This window comes from Echiichthys vipera (genome assembly GCF_963691815.1).
Source record: "Echiichthys vipera genome assembly, chromosome: 7".
In the NCBI taxonomy this organism is placed as follows: domain Eukaryota; kingdom Metazoa; phylum Chordata; class Actinopteri; order Perciformes; family Trachinidae; genus Echiichthys; species Echiichthys vipera.
The window spans coordinates 26,943,805-26,964,256 of record NC_139832.1 but is presented as its reverse complement, the minus strand read 5'-3'; the positions used below and the strand labels follow the sequence as shown (position 1 = coordinate 26,964,256).

The 20,452-nt window shown below is 41.4% G+C and overlaps 1 protein-coding gene across 1 annotated transcript in view; it reads left to right on the top strand.

Annotated features, from left to right (window-relative positions):
• Positions 1 to 4,408: 4,408 nt before the first annotated feature.
• enc2 (ectodermal-neural cortex 2) overlaps positions 4,409 to 20,452 on the top strand; it is a 26,348-nt gene continuing 10,304 nt past the window's right edge. Inside the window, 10 exon segments of the mRNA XM_083916945.1 lie at positions 4,409 to 4,525; positions 14,423 to 14,654; positions 14,854 to 14,959; positions 16,477 to 16,519; positions 16,522 to 16,716; positions 16,719 to 16,720; positions 19,079 to 19,168; positions 19,491 to 19,533; positions 19,536 to 19,625; positions 19,628 to 19,652. Coding sequence (XP_083773071.1) covers positions 14,473 to 14,654; positions 14,854 to 14,959; positions 16,477 to 16,519; positions 16,522 to 16,716; positions 16,719 to 16,720; positions 19,079 to 19,168; positions 19,491 to 19,533; positions 19,536 to 19,625; positions 19,628 to 19,652 — 776 coding nt within the window. The 5' untranslated portion in view covers positions 4,409 to 4,525; positions 14,423 to 14,472.

Genomic DNA, 20,452 nt, shown 5'->3' with positions numbered 1-20,452 from the left:
ATACTGTGGGAGGGGCTGCGGGAATATGGGGTGAGGGGGTTACTTCTGTGGGCCATCCAATCTCTGTACACCCAAAGTGAGAGCTGTGTCTGGATCCTCGGGTGTAAGTTGGATTCATTCCCAGTGGGGGTTGGCCTCCGCCAGGGGTGCGCTTTGTCACCAATCCTGTTTGTGATTTTCATGGACAGGATATCGAGGCGTAGTCGTGGTGGGGAGGGGTTGCAGTTCGCTGGGCTGAGGATTTTTGTCTCTGCTTTTTGCAGACGATGTGGTCCTGATGGCATCGTCAGCCAATGACCTTCAGCACTCACTGAATCGGTTCGCACCCGAGTGTGAAACGACTGGGATGAGGAGCAGCACCTCTAAATCCGAGGCCATGGCTCTCAGCAGGAAACCAGTGGATTGCTTACTCCAGGTAGGGAATGAGTCCTTACCCCAAGTGAAGGAGTTCAAGTACCTTGGGATCATGTTCACGAGTGAGGGGACGATGGAGCGTGAGTTTGGCCGGTGAATCGGAGCAGTGGGAGCGGTGCTGCAGTCGCTCTATCGCACAGATGAAAAGAGAGCTGAGCCAGAAGGCAAAGCTCTTGATCTACCGGTCAATCTTCGTTCCTACCCTCACCTATGGTCATGAAAGCTGGGTCATGACTAGTGTTGCTTTCGTCAACGAAAATGATGACGAAATATCTTCAACGAACCTCTATCACGTGACGAAAACTAGACGAGACGAAACAAAAATGCTGGGCACGTGACGATGACTAAGACTAAATATATAATGCAATTTCGTTGACGAATAAAAACGAGACAAAATGTCTTCATTTTCGTTGACGAAAACGAGACGAAATAGCGTTGTTTCGTCTCGTTTAGTCACGTTATTATTATTATTATTTTGAAGTTTTCTCCCAGTCTCGCATCTGGGCGACGTCACTTCCTCAATCCCAACACACGCATTATTTGGATTCTGAAGCTGCCGCTGCTGTGGGTCAGCGTTAACGTTAGAGTTAGGGTTAGGGTTAACGACAACTAAAGAAACATGAGAACAAAGTGTGGCACCAGCTGGGGGTCGTGTTTAGAATAGAATTACTTTAATGATCCCAGACTGGGAAATTATTAAATGAAATTATTGTTTGGGAGGAAAAGAAGAAACACTTTTATTACATAGACGTGGAAAGCAAAACGGAATGTGTTGTGGAAAAAGAAAGAACACAAAATCACAGGAAAAAACACCGCGGATCTTAAGAGACAGGCATCCCATAATGACATTTAGGTAAGTCAAGACATAACGTGACGGTACCTTCTGTTTTATTAAGCTCATGCGACATGAGGCTACGGTTAATGTGTCGGGTTTTAATGCTAGCTTTGGCGTGAGCCACTGGAGGTGTGTGTGTGTGCGTGCGTGCGTGTGTGTGCGTGTGTGTGAGAGACTAGCGTGTTTGTGAGAAGGACTAGTGCGTGTGTGTGTGTGTGTGTGTGTGTGTGTGTGTGCGTGTGTGTGAGAGAGACTAGCGTGTTTGTGAGAGAGACTAGCGTGTGTGTGTGTGAGTGTGTGTGTGCGCACGCACGCGTGGCAACGTGTGTATGTGTATTTATTTGTGAGAGAGTGTAAAGTGTGTTTTTAGTTCCTACCTGACTGACTCACTCTATAAGTGCACTAAACTGCCCCTTGTTGGCCAAATACTTTCACTAATTTTGTATTTCAAAGAGCAAATAACACTGAAGTTAATTTCGTCAATACTACTAGGTACTTTTATTATATTGATTAAATATAATTGCATCACTAAAAAGAGACTAATATAGAATTTTCTTTGACTAAAACTTGACTAAAATGCTCAGACTTTTAGTCGACTAAAACTAGACTAAAATGCTCAGACTTTTAGTCGACTAAAACTAGACTAAAATGCTCATACTTTTAGTTGACTAAAACTAGACTAGACTAAAAGTAAAACAGGCCGCCAAAAACAACACTAGTCATGACTGAAAGAATGAGGTCACGGGTACATGCGGCCGAAACAGGTTTTCTCAGGAGAGTGGCTGGAGTCTCCCTTAGAGATAGGGTGAGAAGTTCAGCCATCCGTGAGGAACTCGAAGTAGAGCCGCTGCTCTTTTGCGTTGAAAGGAGCCAATTGAGGTGGTTCGGGCAGCTGGGAGGAGGCCTTGGGGAAGACCCAGGACTAGGTCGAGAGATTGTATCTCCACACCGGCCTGGGAATGCCCCGGGATCCCCCAGTTAGAGCTGGTTAATGTGGCCCGGTAAAGGGAAGTTTGGGGTCCCCTGCTAAAGCTGCTGCCCCCGCGACCCAACCCCAGATAACCGGTTGAAGATGAGATGAGATGAGACATGTAGTACCTGCTTCAACCACTGAGCTATGGAGCTCCACAATCTGGGGCTTTTTTCTTGGAACTCCAACATCTGTTTGCAAGTGTTACATTACACATCGCTTTGACTGGATGAACAATCTGTTCTGGTATCGGTTTATAGAGACGCCCTCTCTCAGCTCCAGCTACATTCTCTAGGAAGTGTATGTCTCGGCCCAGATATGTGATGGGAATATTAACCTTGGGGTTTTAAGATTGGTTTTTACCAGCTATTGAAGTGCAAAACTCATTATCTAAGGAAATAAATACACTAAATGGTATTTCATTGGCCTCCAGTACCACCGGAAGAAATCTCAGAGTTGTCTTTCATCAGGATATGTACTTCCCAGCCCCTTTACTGTAACTCCTACATAACTCCCACAGTGTAACAAAAATCGGGCACGTCCTGCCTTAAAAACATTGCATTTGTTACTTGCTTGCTGGAATATTGCAATTCCTGAGGTTTCTGCCTGTTATAAGGAAGTGACAAGTGTCATGTATCCTGAGATAACTTCTGTAATGATTTGATATTATAAATAAAATTGAATTGTCCACCAGCAAGTGTCAGCGGTCCCTGGTCTCTGTGACTCTGACCTTATAATTCCATTGGCCTAACAGTGGCCACAACAACCATGGCCCTTTAAATTGGCGAATTTAGCTGCATTTTGCAACATTTTTCATTGCACCCATTTCATCTCCTGTCTTCTTTCTTTTTGCCAGTTTCGCTAATACAAATTACGAATCATAATTTAAGTTTATGATACTGACACATTTTGTTCAGCAAGATAGTTTCTTTATGCTTTTTGAAGTAAAAAGGTAACGTTAGGCTATGAACACACTACTGTATACTACCATTAGCTTCTAACTGATTTAGCTTCTACAGCGTGATAACGTTGTCTCATTTTGCAACTTGTTAGCTACTGCCTTTTTACGAACCAGCTTCAAAATTCACACATGTGGCATATTGACTGACATATTTTATCTCATACTAAACATTACAACATCTTTTCTCTTTAAGATTTTTTTTCTGGCAGTTTTCAAGCCTTTTATTATACAGGACAGACATGCAGCAAAGGGCCGCAGGTCGGAGTCGAGCCCGCGGTCTAACCACTGATCCACCGGCCGCCCCATATTTACATCTTTAAAGAACCTTTATAGAACGCTCCCTGACATACTTGCCAACCATGGGACCTAGGAAGGGTTTCATAACCAAAGCGAGGGTGTCCTCCCCCTCCCCCACAGTTATAGCCTGGAGACCTTTCCTGCATTCTGGTGACTTTTTAAATAAATTAATAAATATAACAAAATAATGACCACACTGACACAGCGTTTTTATGTGAAATACTTTAAATCTGTCTGCTGATTCAAAAAAGACTTCAGGATAATCCACCCCATCTAAGTTGTTTTTCAGTTTTCATTTATTCATTTTTTTGCCCCTGTCTCTTAGACAGTGTGCACTGCTGCTGCTTTCAATGATTGTAAACATTTCCATCAGACAAAAGAAAAAGAAAAATCTTTAGGGAAAACAAAAGTATTTAGCTACATGATTTAAAAGTTGCACATTCCTTCACATATTATGCTCTTGCTTTTCATACACCAGGGGGCAATGTTGCTTTAAATAGAGACAACTGATGGTATTTTGTCATGGACTACAGAATGGCGCTACATTTTGGTAGATCTATCTGTGTTTCATATCTTGTGTGTTTCTTCATCACCATTTGATTGTTTTCTCATTTTCAGTATGATTGTGAACTTTAAAAGCTAGACTCTGTCAAGCACCAACGTGCTATTGTTTTGCTGCCGCCATTAATATCAGCTCTCTTTTTTTTTTGCATAAAGTGAACCACGCTGATTGGGTAAGCAAATTCCAGTCGCCTTTGTGAGAGCCGGAAAAATCCCGCCTACTCGTACTTTTATTGGTCGAGAGGCCAGCCTGTACAGGGTCTAAACTGGGGATTGGTTAGAAAGACGTCGGTCAAGATTCAATGAAATACCATTGGCTGTTGCTGGCTGTTCAGTTTTAACTTGTTTTTGTTTTTTATAACCCCCAAAACAGGCAGGGACGGCCAGACATACTTCAGCTTTTGTCACAGAAATGTAATGTTTTTATCAACGAAGCCGAGGCGGTACGTTCTGTGGATTTAACGTTACACCTACAAGTATTATAATTGTGAGTAAACCAACCGTTTTTGTTTGTACTTCCCACCGACAGTCAGACCAGACAGACACTAATGGGAAATGCTGGGTAACGTCAACGTTAGCTATATCAAATATAGTGTCAGAGAAATAAGCTAACTTGACGTTAGTGTTTATGAGGTAATGACCACTTCAGGACATCACATACATGATATTAACTAAATTGAGATTAAAGGCGCGTGTCGTGGTTAACAGTACTAAACACTGTTTGAATCCAGGCTGCTTTGACAAGTAGTTAAGTTGAAGTGCTTCGGTATGTGTGGCTATCATCAACACTGAAGTTGATGCACGGCAGAGCTAGCGCAACCTACTGTGTGTAGTTAACGTTAGCGCTGAATGTGTTTGTTATTTTACATTTAAAGAAAAAGGTACACCGTTTAACGTTTATATATCGACACCGTGGTTTGTTAACAGTTCACCACTTTTGTATCACTGAGGTGTAATTTTCGCCACTTTGCTCTCAGTCGTAGCAGCCCACCCTTTGTGTTTTTTTCATATTTCTTACCCACGGTTAGTCTAGTTTTATTGTCTCTGTAACGTTACACTTTGACTATGCAGCCATGCTGGTTAATGCGTGCATTCAAAGGATTTAAGCGAGCCACACACACACACACACACACACACACACACACACACACACACACACACACACACACACACACACACACACACACACACAAACACACACAGACTGTCTAGTTGATGTTGACTGAGCTGATATATGATATAAACGATGTGTCCATGAAAATTCCCTTTCATCCTCAAAGGTTGATAATAGAAATTAATGGTATCAATAGTGTGAATGATACTTTTATTCTATGCCTCCAGATGTCCTGTTCATATCCTGTTTGGATGGTTATCAGGAGATTTTCAACTTAAGATACAATACTAGCATTAAAATACTGATACTCTGTACCTTTTTCAATACCATGGCACCGCATTTAAAGACCTGCACAGTGCTAATGCAGAAAATGCCACTGAACACAGACCAACAGTTTATTTTGTGCAGCCTTGGGTTGAAAGTCTGATTGTAGATCTGCTATTTTGGATAGCTTCAATACTTTCAATACTATCGAATGTGGATATTGTATTGTTTTGATACATGTGTTACTAAAAAGTACTGATCATTGACAACCTTATATGCATTTCAAATTTACTTGTATGTGTAGTTTTGAAAATGTGATTTAATTTGTGAATTCTTTGATGATGTAACTGTCAACACAATGTTGTCCTCTTGGTACTTTTAAAGGAATAATACAAGAAATATACTGTCCAGCAGGTAGTGTGTGACAGCATGTGTTAGGGCTGCATTATACACTCACCGGCCACTTTATTAGGTGCACCTGGTGCTTAATAAAGTGTCAGTGTGGTCTTCTGCTGCTGTTCCTTATCTGCTAGAAAGTAGGTGGTGTTGTGTGTTCACAGATGCTCTCCTGCATTCCTCTGTTGGAACCAGTGGATATTTTGAGTTACTGTTGCCTTTCTATCAGCTCCAACCAGTCTGGCCATTCTCCTCTGACCTCTGGCTAAAACAAGGCATTTGCGCCCACAGAACTGCCGCTCACTGGACATTTTCTCTTTTTGAGAGCATTCTCTGTAAACCCTAGAGATGGTTGTGCGTGAAAATCCCAGTAGATCAGCAGTTTCTGAAATCCTCAGAACAGCCCGTCTGGCACCAACAACCACATTCAAAGTCACTTAAATCACCTTTGTTCTTCATTCTGATGCTGCTTTGAACTGCAGCTCATCGTCTTGACCATGTCTACATGCTTAAATGCATTGATGCCATGTGATTGGCCGATTAGAAATTTGCGTTAACGAGCAGTTGGACAGGTGCACCTAATAAAATGGCCGGTGAGTGTATATCATTTCATCTTCGACATTTAGATGTGCACATGTGTAATAGTCATATTGTAGGACGTGCAAAGCCAAGTCAGGCAAATTAACCCGAACAAGTCATGGCCTTTTTTTGCTGCTTGATACAAAAGGAAAACTTGGGGTTTATGCAGTCTGCCCAGGGGTTTGACTTGGCCCAGAGCCCCACTGTGTGGTGCTGTCTCCCCGGCGCTGGCTGTTGAGGTAGCTTCTGGGGGTTGCAGATGCTCACTATGCTCTATCTCCCTGTTGGGAGGGACAGTGGCCCACTGCACCCTGCACAACTATCGTTAATCTGTTAACCGGGGCCAACTGTCCTCAACTTTTCAGGGGTCTGCAGTGATGTCAGCAACCCAACTGGCCCGTCTTGAAACATGGATCCCATCTTGTTTGCCATGCTTTTTGGGTGGGACTTCTTGCCATGTCATCACCATTCATATAATATAAGATAAGAACTACTTAATAGATGCCACACCAGAGAAATTCTATTGATTTTTAAATTATGACCATTTTTATTTAGCATCAACCGTGGTGTTTTGTTGGGATTTCGTTTGGAAGCTATCAGCAGAGGAAAACTCCACCGGCCTTTAGGTCAGCTTATGCACTGTAAGGTGAAACACTGCAGCGCCATCCTGTCCATCTCAGCTGAAGACAGAGAATTGTCTGGCTGAGTCCTTCCCTGGACACACACTAAAGATGTAAGCTACCATTATCACCAAAGGAGGCAGAGGAATAGCTCTTGGACTCTCATTACAGCCTGATCTCACTGATAGCTTTGTGGCTGTTTGATTGGTTGGATGTTAATGAAGTGGTAGGTTCCGGAAGAATCTGTCAGCCTTTTATTTGTGTGTATTCTGCAGTAGGGAAAAATTATGAGCACTCATTCTAAAATGCAATTCTACAAAGCAAATATGGAAAATAGTAGTCCCTCAGAAATCAGATTTCAAACTTCAAGCCTGAATCGAGATCTTTTTTTAATTTAATTTTTTACAATTAATTGTGCAGCCCAGAATGTTTCTTCGATCTTTCTGCTGTTCAGGATGGCAGGACCACACAGCTCCAGGGCATCAGTGTGACGGACTGCATGTTTTGGTCCTCTGTTAAGCTGAAGCATCGGGTGCAGCACAGATCTATGAGAACAGCAGTCTGAAGTGCATTTTGAGCCTTACACAACTCTCAGATATGTGGTCACTAAGAATGTGCTCACTCCTCTAGTGCGCAACTCAGCAGGCGTTGCATCCCACCAGTATACTATGTCCTTGTTTATTAATAAAGTGCAGCTTTTGCTTTAGCCATTCTGCTGTTACAATCTCACTTTTCTAATATTTAAAAAGACAACTTGAACACGATCCCACTCCAGACGTGTTTTAAAGTATTTCAAAACTACTCAAATCTATGATACCTATCATATATATTTTGTTTAACATGGATTTCCATAGAAAGGAAAAGATTGAGCTGGAAGCACATCTTCTGTAAATTTTGCATCTGGCCGCCCCGCCCTCCCCTGCTCATTCTGTTACTCTGGCGCTTACTTGCAGTAGACTAGCTGTAGACTGCAGGTCTGAGGTTCAAATTCAAGCGTGCAACGGCTCATGAAGATGACTAAACAGATTTGAGAATATCCGCCCTAGGCCTACACGTTTTAGCTTCCGACAGCAGGCGGTGGGGCAGCGGAGCCTCTTGGGCGGATCGCAGACTCGCAATATATGGATGGACGGACGCTGCGCCAGAGCTGCCTGTCCATTGAGCTACCATTGGCAATCTGCAAATAAGTTATAGTTTTGGCAACTTGAACCTGGTGTCAGTCAGACCCAGACTCAGGTGAGTCATCTCATCTCATGAGTCGGGCTCATCTCTTCGGCTTCCTCCCACAGTCCAAAGACACGTATGTCTTAGGTTAATTGATGACTCTAATTTGCCCGTAGGTATAAATGGTTGTCTGTCTCTGTTTGTCTCTATGTACCCTGCGATAGACTGGCGTCCTGTCCAGGGTGTACCCCGCCTAATGCCCAATGTCAGCTGGGAGATGCTATGTGTCAACTGGAGGAGGCGGAGATGGCACTGTTGGTATACTAAAGATACTTTTGCAAGTTAGTATCTAATGCGATACTTAATTTTAGTATTGATTATTTCCAGAGTATCGTTTTTTGACAACCCTACTTGTAACTGTCAATGGCTGACAGCTATGATGGCACACTTCTTTTAGTGGAGGGGGACTTTAACCACGTCAGAAAATCATATAGCCATTTTTGCAAAATGTAACAAACGTGTTTAAAGTTTAAGATTTCCCCCAGAAATGGGCCTCTTGTTAAAGAACCGTCTCTGCACACTTGCTCATGGGCAACAAGTCCAGCGGTGCAGCTATGCTAGCTGTGGGCAAATAAGTTTAGGTCTACTGACTACCGGTCTCTTCGCAAGTTGTGTATGTGTACTACATGAGGGACATTTTCAACAACAAGGATTATCTATATTTCACTTTTGTCGACCTGTTGTTCTCATTCAGAGGTAGATGAAAGATATGCTAATACCATGTCTAGTTAACTTCTAAATGTTGGTTAGGGGTGGGTATTGTTAGGATTTTTTCATTATGATAACAACAATCCTTATAGCTTCAGTTCTTTATCGTTTTTTCATTACTACAAAATTTCATTTACATTTTTTTTATTTAAATTAAGAACGGGGTTAGAATATATTTATGTTTAAGCCTATTATAATATAACTGAATGTTCCTGGAGCAGTAAAAGTAAAGTTTACAACTGCAAAATCCCTTTTCAAACTCCATAATATCTGCAACAAATCTAAAGTGTCAATAAAATAAAAATCATATTCCTGACATGACGGTACCGAATGAAGTCGCTTCCACCTGTGCTCTCGCAGGAATGATCTCCTGTACCTCCCCTTACTACTTTTTTACTATGTATTGATAGTATACAGTGCAGTGCTTATTCCCTACATCTGCTTGTGTTCATTAGTCCTGTGTAGCAGTCCAGGGATGCAGAGCCCCCCTCACCTCCTGACCGTCAGTGCCTGTGCCTGGGTCAGCAACCTCTGTAATAGTAAGTTAGCCTGCAAGTTGAATGAAGCCCGAAAACCCTTTTATTCCTTTTCTTTAGTCATCTCTACCTCCCCCCTCCCATCCATGCATCGTCAGCCAGTGTACTGGTGCAACGGTCTCTCATATAGTCTTTCTCTGCTGATGGTTTGCCCTTACACATCTGTCCTGTTGGTCCTGCATTGTGCAAATGAATGGCTAGGATGTGTTCCCTCTACATCTGTTTCAGGTTGTAACATTTCCCCTTTTTCATGAGGGTTATTGGTTTTGAGTTGATCATTTAGAAACAGAAACAGCAGTTCTTCTACCCATTTGGTTTTCAGAGCAGGGAACAGGACCCGTGAAATAAGCCTACTGCCACATCAACTCTAGTAAATATGGACCTTGATACTCTGGCTAACCTTTGGCCAGTTCTCAAGGAGGATTAGCTTTAACTAATATGCTGCTGCTTGGGCATTGTTTATGTAAGTTCCAGGGACAGTGTCATCCAACTAAAAAGGAAGGAGTCTGTCTTTCTGTCCTTTGATTTTCTCGACAACCATTCATCCGATCGACTTCACACTTGGCAGTGTATTGCTGAGGACCCAAGGAAGCACAGTGTCGAGTGCAAGCTCTTGAGATCCATGGGACATATTTATTGGTAGATCATGATGATAATGATTATGATGAACGGGCTAAATCCTGCGCAGTGCCGGTGCGGTCCTTGAAAATCAAATCAATTTTAACGATGTGAACAGACACAGATGTTTGCTAATCTTTAAAACATCTAACGGCAGGGAAAAGAGGAGTAATATGACCTTTTCGGCTGTCCATGTATTGATACATCGTGAAATGCTTTCTTTTCATAAGTGATTTCTTTTTTTGCTGTGTGGCAGTAGACGTTAGCCTACCAGCAGAAGCACTGAAGCGCTCTCTTTGCTGCAGTCCAGCGGCACCAGCCAAAATAGAGGGCTCTGTTCTTCCTCTTTGGTAGTCTTGGCAGCACCTTTATCGGTGCACTGGGCTGAGAGCCACAGAGCCACCACATAGGTGACAAGTCACTATAGTCATTGTCATAAACCTAAGAAAAACATGTTTTAGAGTGGAGGGGGATATTTGTCTTCCTATTAAGTGGCACAGCTCTAAGCTAGCCTGGAAAAAAGAAGAATTTGCCAAACTCATATCTCATTTGTTCTGGAAAATAGGATATTCTGTTACTGTATTGCCAATTTCTCTCATAAAATGTTTTCAGAAACACATTTTATTGTGCTGTTCAGCTGTAGTTTTAGACATTTTTTTACCTGGCCGCCATTGTTTTCCACTAACCTAGATGCTAACAGTCTTTAATTTCTTCCATGAGGCTTAGAGTAAGGCACAGACAATCCTCAATTTTTTTGACCCAAATGTACCTTAACCATGTCTTATGATGCTACTCGGGCCACTGCAGAATATTGCAGATGAACCTTTAATATTACGGAATACACATTACAGACACTGCTAACTATGCCTGTCAAAGTTTGCCGTCATCAAGCATATTGAACAAACACGATCCAGCCATATACATGTTACCTAATTAATTCAAAGTCCAACATCCACACAAGCAACGTGACCGCACTGTACGACTGTTTAGGACACTGATTACTATTTTATGGCAACCCGTCTTCATCCTGAACTCGTCACATACGGCCGTTTTGTCAGGACCCTTTGGCATCACTCGTCAATGCACTGGGTAGCCCTGAATGTCTAACACTTGACACTCAACACTGGTTAGCGCTGCACGTTAAATGCATGACAGTTCTATACAGTCGCTGCAAATCAGGTGTTTGTTAGACTCATCCACCAGCCCAACCTTCTTCCTTACGTGGAGTTTGGCGCTTTTAATCCTGGAGCACTTGCTCTGAGCATCTTATATCGCCAGGGACAGGTTTTCAGTTGGAAGGTCTGATGGGTTTTGCACCCACGCACAAGGCACCCTTTTGCATCAGTGGACTTGACAAAATGGTGGTATCCGAAACCCTGTTTGTGTATTTTTTTTGGCATCCCCTGCGGTTCCCAAACCCGCAGTCTCACCTTATTCGGTGTGAAGGCAGCCTTAAGATTCTGTGCCCGTGTGCTCTCAAAGGTTGATTTGCAGATTGAATAGCACTCAAAGTTGTTGTCTTTTTTTGTCAATATACTCACAGTAAACACACATAAAACGACATACACACTGAGCATTGCATCGTCTGGCTTTTGCTTTTGTATGTGCCTGTTAATTTTAAATGTGCATGTGCTCGTGCATCTCATCTTTTGTTCATTTAACACAATCCATCCGCATTGGGGTTCTTATCAAGCCAGCATTGTAATCTGTGAAACACTCACTAAACAGCCTGTGACTGATCTGTTGTGGCTCTGGTCTGAAACTGCATGTCAGCACACACACAAACACACAAACACACACACACACACACACACACACACACACACACACACACACACACACACACACACACACACACACACACACACACACACACACACACACACACACACACACACACACACACACACACACACACACACACACACACACACACACACACACAAAAGCTATGTAGAAGCTGCTGAAACAGCATTTCTTCTAATCTGTGGTGTGTTGTTATAGTCTGTATGTATTCAGCTGTGTCTCCTATGGTTTCCTTTACCATGGATGTGAAATACTGAAATGCTGCTTGACTTTGGTTGCTGTGCTTCGTATTAACTGTTGTCTTGATATTTGTCCTTTTAGTTTTTTCTATAAGATCAAATGTTCTAATTTTGTGTGATGGCTAAGTGATAACTTTCATAATTGGTACAAGATAATACCACAGCTGTTTACCCAGTTGAACAAAGCTCGTAACATATCCAATGAATGGGATGTGCATATTGTCTACATTCACTGCTGCTGGCCTGAAGAGTGAAAATGCTGTGGTGAAATATATGAATATATTAATGAAGGAATCTGATAGGGATGCTGTCATAGGGCTGGAGGTTTCAAACCAGTGTTGGGACATCCGGGACTTTGGCACTGTGGGTTATAATGCACAAAGCAACCAGATATTAATTATTAGTATTAATCAAGCAAGGTCAAGATAGCATCAGTACAAAGTAGAGTCAGATCTATATACTGGTTGGCTGATATTATTGTCCGCACTGATATGAAAACCTTTATCTTACTTTTATTTATCCTTTTGGTTGGTATTGATACTGAACAAGTAGTTCATTCCAAGATCGAGGGATCGCATCGATTCCTCAAGGGCCTATCAAGTACTTGTTATCCAAATCTATTTTTCAGCACATCTTGCTGCAGGAATAATCATGCCAATCTATACAGCCTACCCAGCACCTAATGATTATTCTCAATGATCAGTCTGCTGTGGAGAACAGGCACTCTGCTGGCACAGAGGTGGCAGGTATCAGCAGGTGCTTCTTTGCCAGAATGCTCAGTCTTTTGTACCGGTGCCTGTTGGACGTCCACCACTACAGTGGGTCTTGCTGAGGACGAATGCATGGCTCACTGAAACAAGCTTCTTGCTCCATATTTTCAAAGTAGTCCTCCCTGAAGAGAGTATCCAGTGCCTCTGTGCTTGCGAAGTTGCAGCCCCGAACCTCACTGCTTTCCCCCTCCATGTCATCTGGGCCTTGAACAGTAACCCCGTCATGTAGGTCACACAACTTCTCTCGGATAGTGAGGCCAAGCGCCGGATCCAGAAATCAAAGGTCTTTGTGTCTCGGGTCAAGCGCGGAAGCAAGAGGTGCTGCGCACGCATACATTAATGTCGTACCGGTTCCTGAGCGATACTTTTTCCAATACCAATTTTATGAAATCCTTTTAACAAGATGAAATTACACATTGTGGTAAAATAACTTTAAGTTTTATTTTTTTTAGCTCCTCTGCATTTAAAAAATATTTTATCAACACCTCCACCATGGAACCTCTACTGTTGAAAAAGTCAGCAAAACTTTAACAATAGAGTTTATCTCATCTTGCTTTTCCTTAGTCCATTTTCCCTTTTCAGGGAGGGCCAGTGTAAACGGATTTCCTGTTGAACGGTAGTTTTAGTGGCCTAAAACAAGCATGTAGCTACCGCTAAGTCAGCCGTATAATGTTTGCATTATCTGTCAACTTACCCTTAGAAGTCCCAGTTTAGAGGGGGACATGGTCTTCTTCTTGTACATTTATTACATTCACAATCAAGTGCTTCATTATATTTGTAGTGTGTTCGGTTTTGGCACTTATTACCTTGTTGCAAATACTGCATCACACGCTTGGGGCATCAAGCCTGATAAAAGGGGAAACACTAGATCTTTTTGACGTACTGCAGGGGATAAGAGGCAGACTGTAACCACGCGACAACAACCTCTCAAAACACAAGTTACGCCATCAGAGACAGGGCTCAACCACGTGTAACCCATTGCTTTTCCTGGGATGCCACAACACAGCCAATGACCAGGACTCTTAGATCTTGGCACATGCATGGTGCATGCTTATTGGCTCAATGACGCTGATGACCTCCTTAGGTATTGAATTTGGCACCGAACAACAAGACATTTTTGGATACTTGATGCTATAGAGGCATGTTAGTTGGTCCAAAAAAATCGAACTTCGATACCTAGGCCTACTTCAGAGTAGCTTTGCAGAGTCCTGTCGGTACACAATCCACATAGAAAAGGTCTATTTTTACTATATCAGACAATTTATCTGTAATCTGTGAAGCTTTTCCCTTAAAAAATGGTATCAAAAATCCCATATCAGTTGGACCCTTATACAAAGTAGTTTTAAACATTCACACAAACATTAAAAACAGATAAAACAAACAGAACAGTAGCAGCTCACAATAGGTCGTTTAAACAACATACACACAAACAGTGCATGTATATGTAAAATTGCTGCTAATCCAACAATATGATTAATTTCCTTTTTCTGTTCTTGTTGTGTTTGAGTAGTAGGAGAGATTGTTCCAAGTGACTCCCTGGAGGTGCCAAACGAAGCCGCTATGTCGGTAACTGTTCATGAGAATCGCAAATCCCGCACTAGCACAGGCTCCATGAACATCTCGCTGTTCCACAAGCCTTCACATCCAGACAGTGTCCTGACCCACCTGAACACATTAAGGAAACAGTGCATGTTCACTGACGTCACACTGTGGGCCGGGGATCGCTCTTTCCCTTGCCACAGGTAAACACATGCTGACAACATCTCTGCATTTTACTGGTAACATTCAACAGACACAAACGACGACAACAACAACAACAACAACTGACTTTTCTTATGACAATCGTTGACATTCTCTGTGTTGTTTTTTTTTTGGTCTTAATCACCTCTTGACCTATGACCTTGAAATTCTCGATCAATGACAAAATTTTGTGTCTTGCAGGGCTGTCTTGGCAGCGTGCAGTCGTTATTTTGAGGCGATGTTCAGCGGAGGACTACGAGAAAGTCTGGACAGCGACGTCAATTTCAGAGACAGTATTCACCCTGAGGTACTGCTACTGTTACTGTTACTGAGGATAGTTATACCTTTTCCTCTTTAGCATTAAAGTCTACACTACAGAAAAATGTGCTACTAACCACCCAGCCAAATTGGAACGAATAAAAATATCAGCAAGTATGAAAAAAATAAGGTTTTAGCAAATGCCATTAAGTATGAGCACACATGTCGTTTTATAAGCATGTCAAGTGGATTTTAGGGTGCAATCCTAATTTCCATAAATGGTAACACCTATTATGTGTTCGCATTGAGCTAATGGACTTTTTAACATTATTATTTTTACTATTATTATTTGTATTATTATATTATGATACAAATGAACAGCAACAACGGGCTAAGCACGTATTATCTGCCTCATGGTTGTAGCAGTGATACTAGCTATAGGAGGTATTTTTTCTGGTAGAAGAAAAGGAAAGATGATTTCCGTTCACACATTAGTGGTAATTTCCATTATGTGTTAATTCCTTTTTTGTGTTAGCCGTGAGCGAACCTGTATCTACTTTTGGCTTCATAAAGGCTCAGTTTTCTATTCTGTAGCTTGTAAAAACGTACTTTTAGGTCCTCTACCCTCTTAATAGAAAATCCCACCACATGGCAGCGTTAAGGCATTCATCTGTATTTTGCTACCACACAGGACAATTTGTGGCTCCAGTGGGTCATCAAGCCATGATTTCAGGACAGCACAAAAAACATTCAATGCTCCAACTCCAGAATTCAGTATTACATGAATTACAGTACATTACTGTATAATAATACTGTTGACAGCAATCATTTCCTGACATGTTCGATGTGTTTTAAAACAAATATCTGAATTTTACTTTATCCAGGCTTTTAATATTCTGTGTGCTTCAGACAAAGAGCTGTAATAAAAGCTCTTTGGACTTTCCACTGTGTGTCGACAATTACTGCAACTGTTGGCTTTTCTATGACTTTATGAGACAGTTGAAAATAGAAACTAGTAGAGAAATGTGACATGTAACTAAAGGTTCTCAGCCATGTGTCTGTCTGTCTGTCTGTCTGTCTGTCTGTCTGTCTGTCTGTCTGTCTGTGTCTTTGAAAGATAAACAATTCTGAAAAGATAAATAATGTAGCAGCACTGGACATCAATAATCACAGCAGGGAGTATCTAACAGATGCAACCATTTACAGAATAACATTTGCACTTAGCCCACACTTACACACTTCAATAATGAATAATTTAGTACTGGTCAATTAGCACATGCAACATTTTCTGATACCAGATAAGATAACACAGTAGCCCTTGGTAACACTGCATGGAAACATTTAAACAGTATACTACACTTGGGGAATCTTTACAGACCTGTCCACTTCACGTGTTGTCTGCAAGCTTGATGGACACACTGTGTTTTTATGTGACTACAACTTACAGTAACTCCTCATATGGACTTAGTTTTATGAGGCGTACAGCAACCTTAGAATTATTTTTTGTGTCATACAGACGTACATACTATAATGTCAGCGGTTAACTCTTATTCTCTACTCTTCCAGGTCTTGGAGCTTCTGCTGGACTTCGCCTATTCTTCTCGAGTCATCATAATGAGGAGAACGCTGAGTCACTGTTAGAGGCGGGCGACATGTTGCAGTTTCACGACATTCGGGACGCAGCAGCAGAGTTTTTAGAAAAAAACCTGCACTCCTCCAACTGCCTTGGGATGATGCTGTTATCAGACGCTCACCAGTGTAAAAGACTGTACGAGCTGTCATGGAGGATGTGTTTATTACACTATGAGACGTAAAGATGACTTCTTGCACTTATGTTATTTTGTCATCCATGTGTTTGTGAAAGAACTCGATAGGCCATGTCAACTGTGATGGGCTGACAAACCTCCTCTAAATCAGAGGCACCTCACAGACAATAATTGGAAGGAAACTTGGTGTATGTGTGGCTATGAAAGGGGAATACTTTAATTACTATTTTGAAATCTGAATATTTTAGCAGTTTCATTGGATTGATTTAGCTGCTGACTGTGCTTTTCCTGTAAGTGAAACTGAGTGAAATATAGTTGAATTAATTGGATCCGTGGCTTGTTCTCAAAGATGACATCATACAGCACAAACAAAAAGGCAGTAGGTTTACTTTCTGCTTCAGCGATACCAGAAGTCATATTTCTGTTTGAGTTGAATGCTGCTCTAATCATCCAGTGTACTCCTCAACCCTGCCATATATTGATTTCTTCAGCCCTTTAAACATTCTCTTCCACCCGGCAAGTCTGTCAGTTTATAATACAGTTTTTAGTTTGCTGCTTAAATGTACTACTATATTTACTAGGGATGGGCCTTTAAAGTAATTTCCATATTCGAATACTCGCATTACCTGATGAACGAGTACGCGATTACTCTTAGTAAGAAAAAACAAAAACAAAACGGGAGGTCCGTTTTTTTTACTCACAGCAACGTCAAGAGTCACTTTCTGACTAAACAGCATCATGGTAATTATATATTCATATTCTTAATTTTACAAACCAAAGAAATTCTTTAAAGCAAGTCATTTGGGGCCTTTAACGTCCAGATATAAATGTAAGACAGGTTCCTGTTGATATGAGTCACCTGCAGACAGAAGTACCTCAAGTTCTCTCTCTTTACCTCTCTTTCCTCCTCCCCGTTTAATGTTTATTATAACTCTCATGTTCTCGCTGAATACTTGGATGGGCTCGTTGTTTCCAGTTATGCATTGGTTCAGTTTTGTGCTTTTAAATTTATTTCAAAAGTGTTGTTGGGAGCAAGCGAAGAGAAGCAACACAGTCTCTCACATCGCCATTGGTGCGCAGAGATGTGAGAGAGAACACTGTCTGCCTCTACGGCACAAATTAACCTACTGTTTGGCTGCCGTCAAGTTTTGTTGAAGGTGAAGGCTTCGGCGAGCGGATTACTTTTATCGAGTCTCAGTACTAGCACCGTCACGGCAAAAGGTATTATGACAGCGCCTCACCGCTGGGTAGAGATTGAATTCAAACAATGAACAGAGCTTTTCCCGCGTATGAGATATAGTGGCCTCACTCTATTATAGCATTCGCAGCACAATAGTGGACGTTAATTGAATAGTGACATCAACAACGGGTATTCGGGTAATCTAATAATCGCGCCCATCCCTAATATTTACTGCAGTGATATTACGGCACACATGATGATTTAGTTTGCTTTCAGGGATTTACAGTCACTGAGAGAAGCCTCTCTAATTATTCAAGAAAACACTCTTACATCAATACAATCCATAATCTAAAAAGCAGATACAGGCAAGGGAAACCATAAAAATGGATTTGGATGGCGTCAGACCCGATATGCTTGTCAAACACACAAGGACGTGCAGCTGTGCTCCTCCTTCTCAGTTAAACAGATCATCATTGTGATGGGACAGCGGACCGGGAGACGGCAGAAAGTCTGCTGCTTCGTGCACGAGCAGATCTGTTTCCTCAGCAGAAAACCCTTCGCTTCTCAATTTCCAAATCTTCCATTTAGAAGTTTAGCAACAGACTGACTTTCAAAGAAAAGATGTTGACACACTATTTGGTTTATTAGCCATATTAACCAATTTTGGTTTTTCAGCCGCCCCAATACCATCTCTTTTAACGTGATTAAATAATAATAGATAATAATTTTCAATATGTTTGCATTTCTAGAAATATGTGATTTACCACAGCTTTAAGGTGCTGGAAAAGCTGAAAATGGACCTTAAGTGCTTGAATTTGCTCTTGGAAAAAAGTGTACGAACCCTGTGTAATGATGAGACTAAATACAACCTTTGCTCCTTGTGCCATACTTTGCTCACAGATTATGCACCGTTTACAGAAAAGTCAACACGCCCTCAATGTACTTTCACCATGCACTTGAGACCATGTGCTTTTGACTGTGTAAATAGGACCCTATTTGTATTTGACCTGACTGATGTTTTTGTTACTGTGATTATATTCTCAGTAACAAGACGATTTAATTAAAGTTGCTTTATCTTCCTCTCATCAGTCAAATAGGTTGGCAGCTGAAATATAGATCAACTGTAGACGTTTCACAAGAAGATTAATTTGTAGTCATATTTTGATTTACAGCTTAATGTACCATGCGTGTAATCATTGTGTTCTACTGTCCTCTCCTGTAGGTAAGGGAATCCGAGGATTTCTACAGTCTGTCTCAAGATAAACTGCTGGAGCTGATTCTTAGCGATGAGCTGGAAATAGAAGATGAACAGGTGAGTGGTCCACTCCCCTTTTTTCTGTCATTTATTTCTCCTTCCCATTCTTCATCTATCTTCTTTAATAACATTTCTAATGCTAATGTGTCCTGACTAGCCATCCTACAAGGCAGATACAATGGATCCGCCAGCTTCAATGCCCTATATTTGTCCCTAATAATCGTAAATGAATTACCAATTATTCTTTGTAATCAATACACATTTTGTATTTCCAAATGCATTCAGTTCAATCCACTATAGCAAAAGGTGGTGTAAACAGTATCCAGACAACTTACTTGCTTCTTTTTGAATAACTGATTGTTATTTTGACTTGTGGCAGATTGTGTTTAATTCTGTGATGCGGTGGGTCCGATACGACTTGGAGGTCGACGTCACCATTTACCAGAGCTGCTGAGGGGTATCAGGTTGGCTTTACTGCCGTCTGAGTGTCTGCTGGAGGCTGTAGCCTGTGAAGAGTGGTTATGGCTGACAAGAGGAGCAGGTAGGCTCTGTGGGGGCCTTATAAAAAAATATAAGCTCTGGGGCTGGTTGCACCAACAGTGTTTACGCAGGATCTTATGCTAAGTAGCTTTTCTTAGTCCGACCTAATATTTATGCCAGTTACACCATCTAGCTGAGCCTTCTCTGCGCTAACACTGGGTGTACCTCTTAAGCGTAGTCAGGGGCAGGCATAAAGTCAAAATATGAGCTGTTTCATACATTATTAGCCTGATAACATTACCAAACACAAGAGCCAAAAACTTCAAACAACAACCCACATTAGCTCCCACACACGCACACCTCTACTGTACAGCTCCATTGATTTACGTATGTCCATGTCTCAATGCTTAAGTTTGTCCATTCTAAAGATTGTCTTAACATAGACCAACTTAGCACTAACAGGGTTTGTAAAGACCAGCTGGTGCATCTGGCTCCTGGTTTCTATATATATTCTGTTCTATTCTAAAAAATATTAAGTGACACATTTAAATTGCCAGGAATATTGCTTATTATTGTACAGTGTATGTGTGTGTATATATATATATATATATATAAGTTTTAAAAATCAGCATGTATATATGTAGTTGGGTAATGTAAGATAGTGTGAACATCTTGCAGCTGGTTGCTCCAGGTGTATCACAGGAGACATGCTGCTGTACTTTCTATGACCTTTAAAGGCACTGAGATCAGTGAAATGTATGAACTAGACTGCCGACCGTATCTCTACTAATGAATACAAATAAAATTAAGTTGTAAAAAAACTAAATCATTCCACAGACTCAGACTTTAGCATGTGATTGA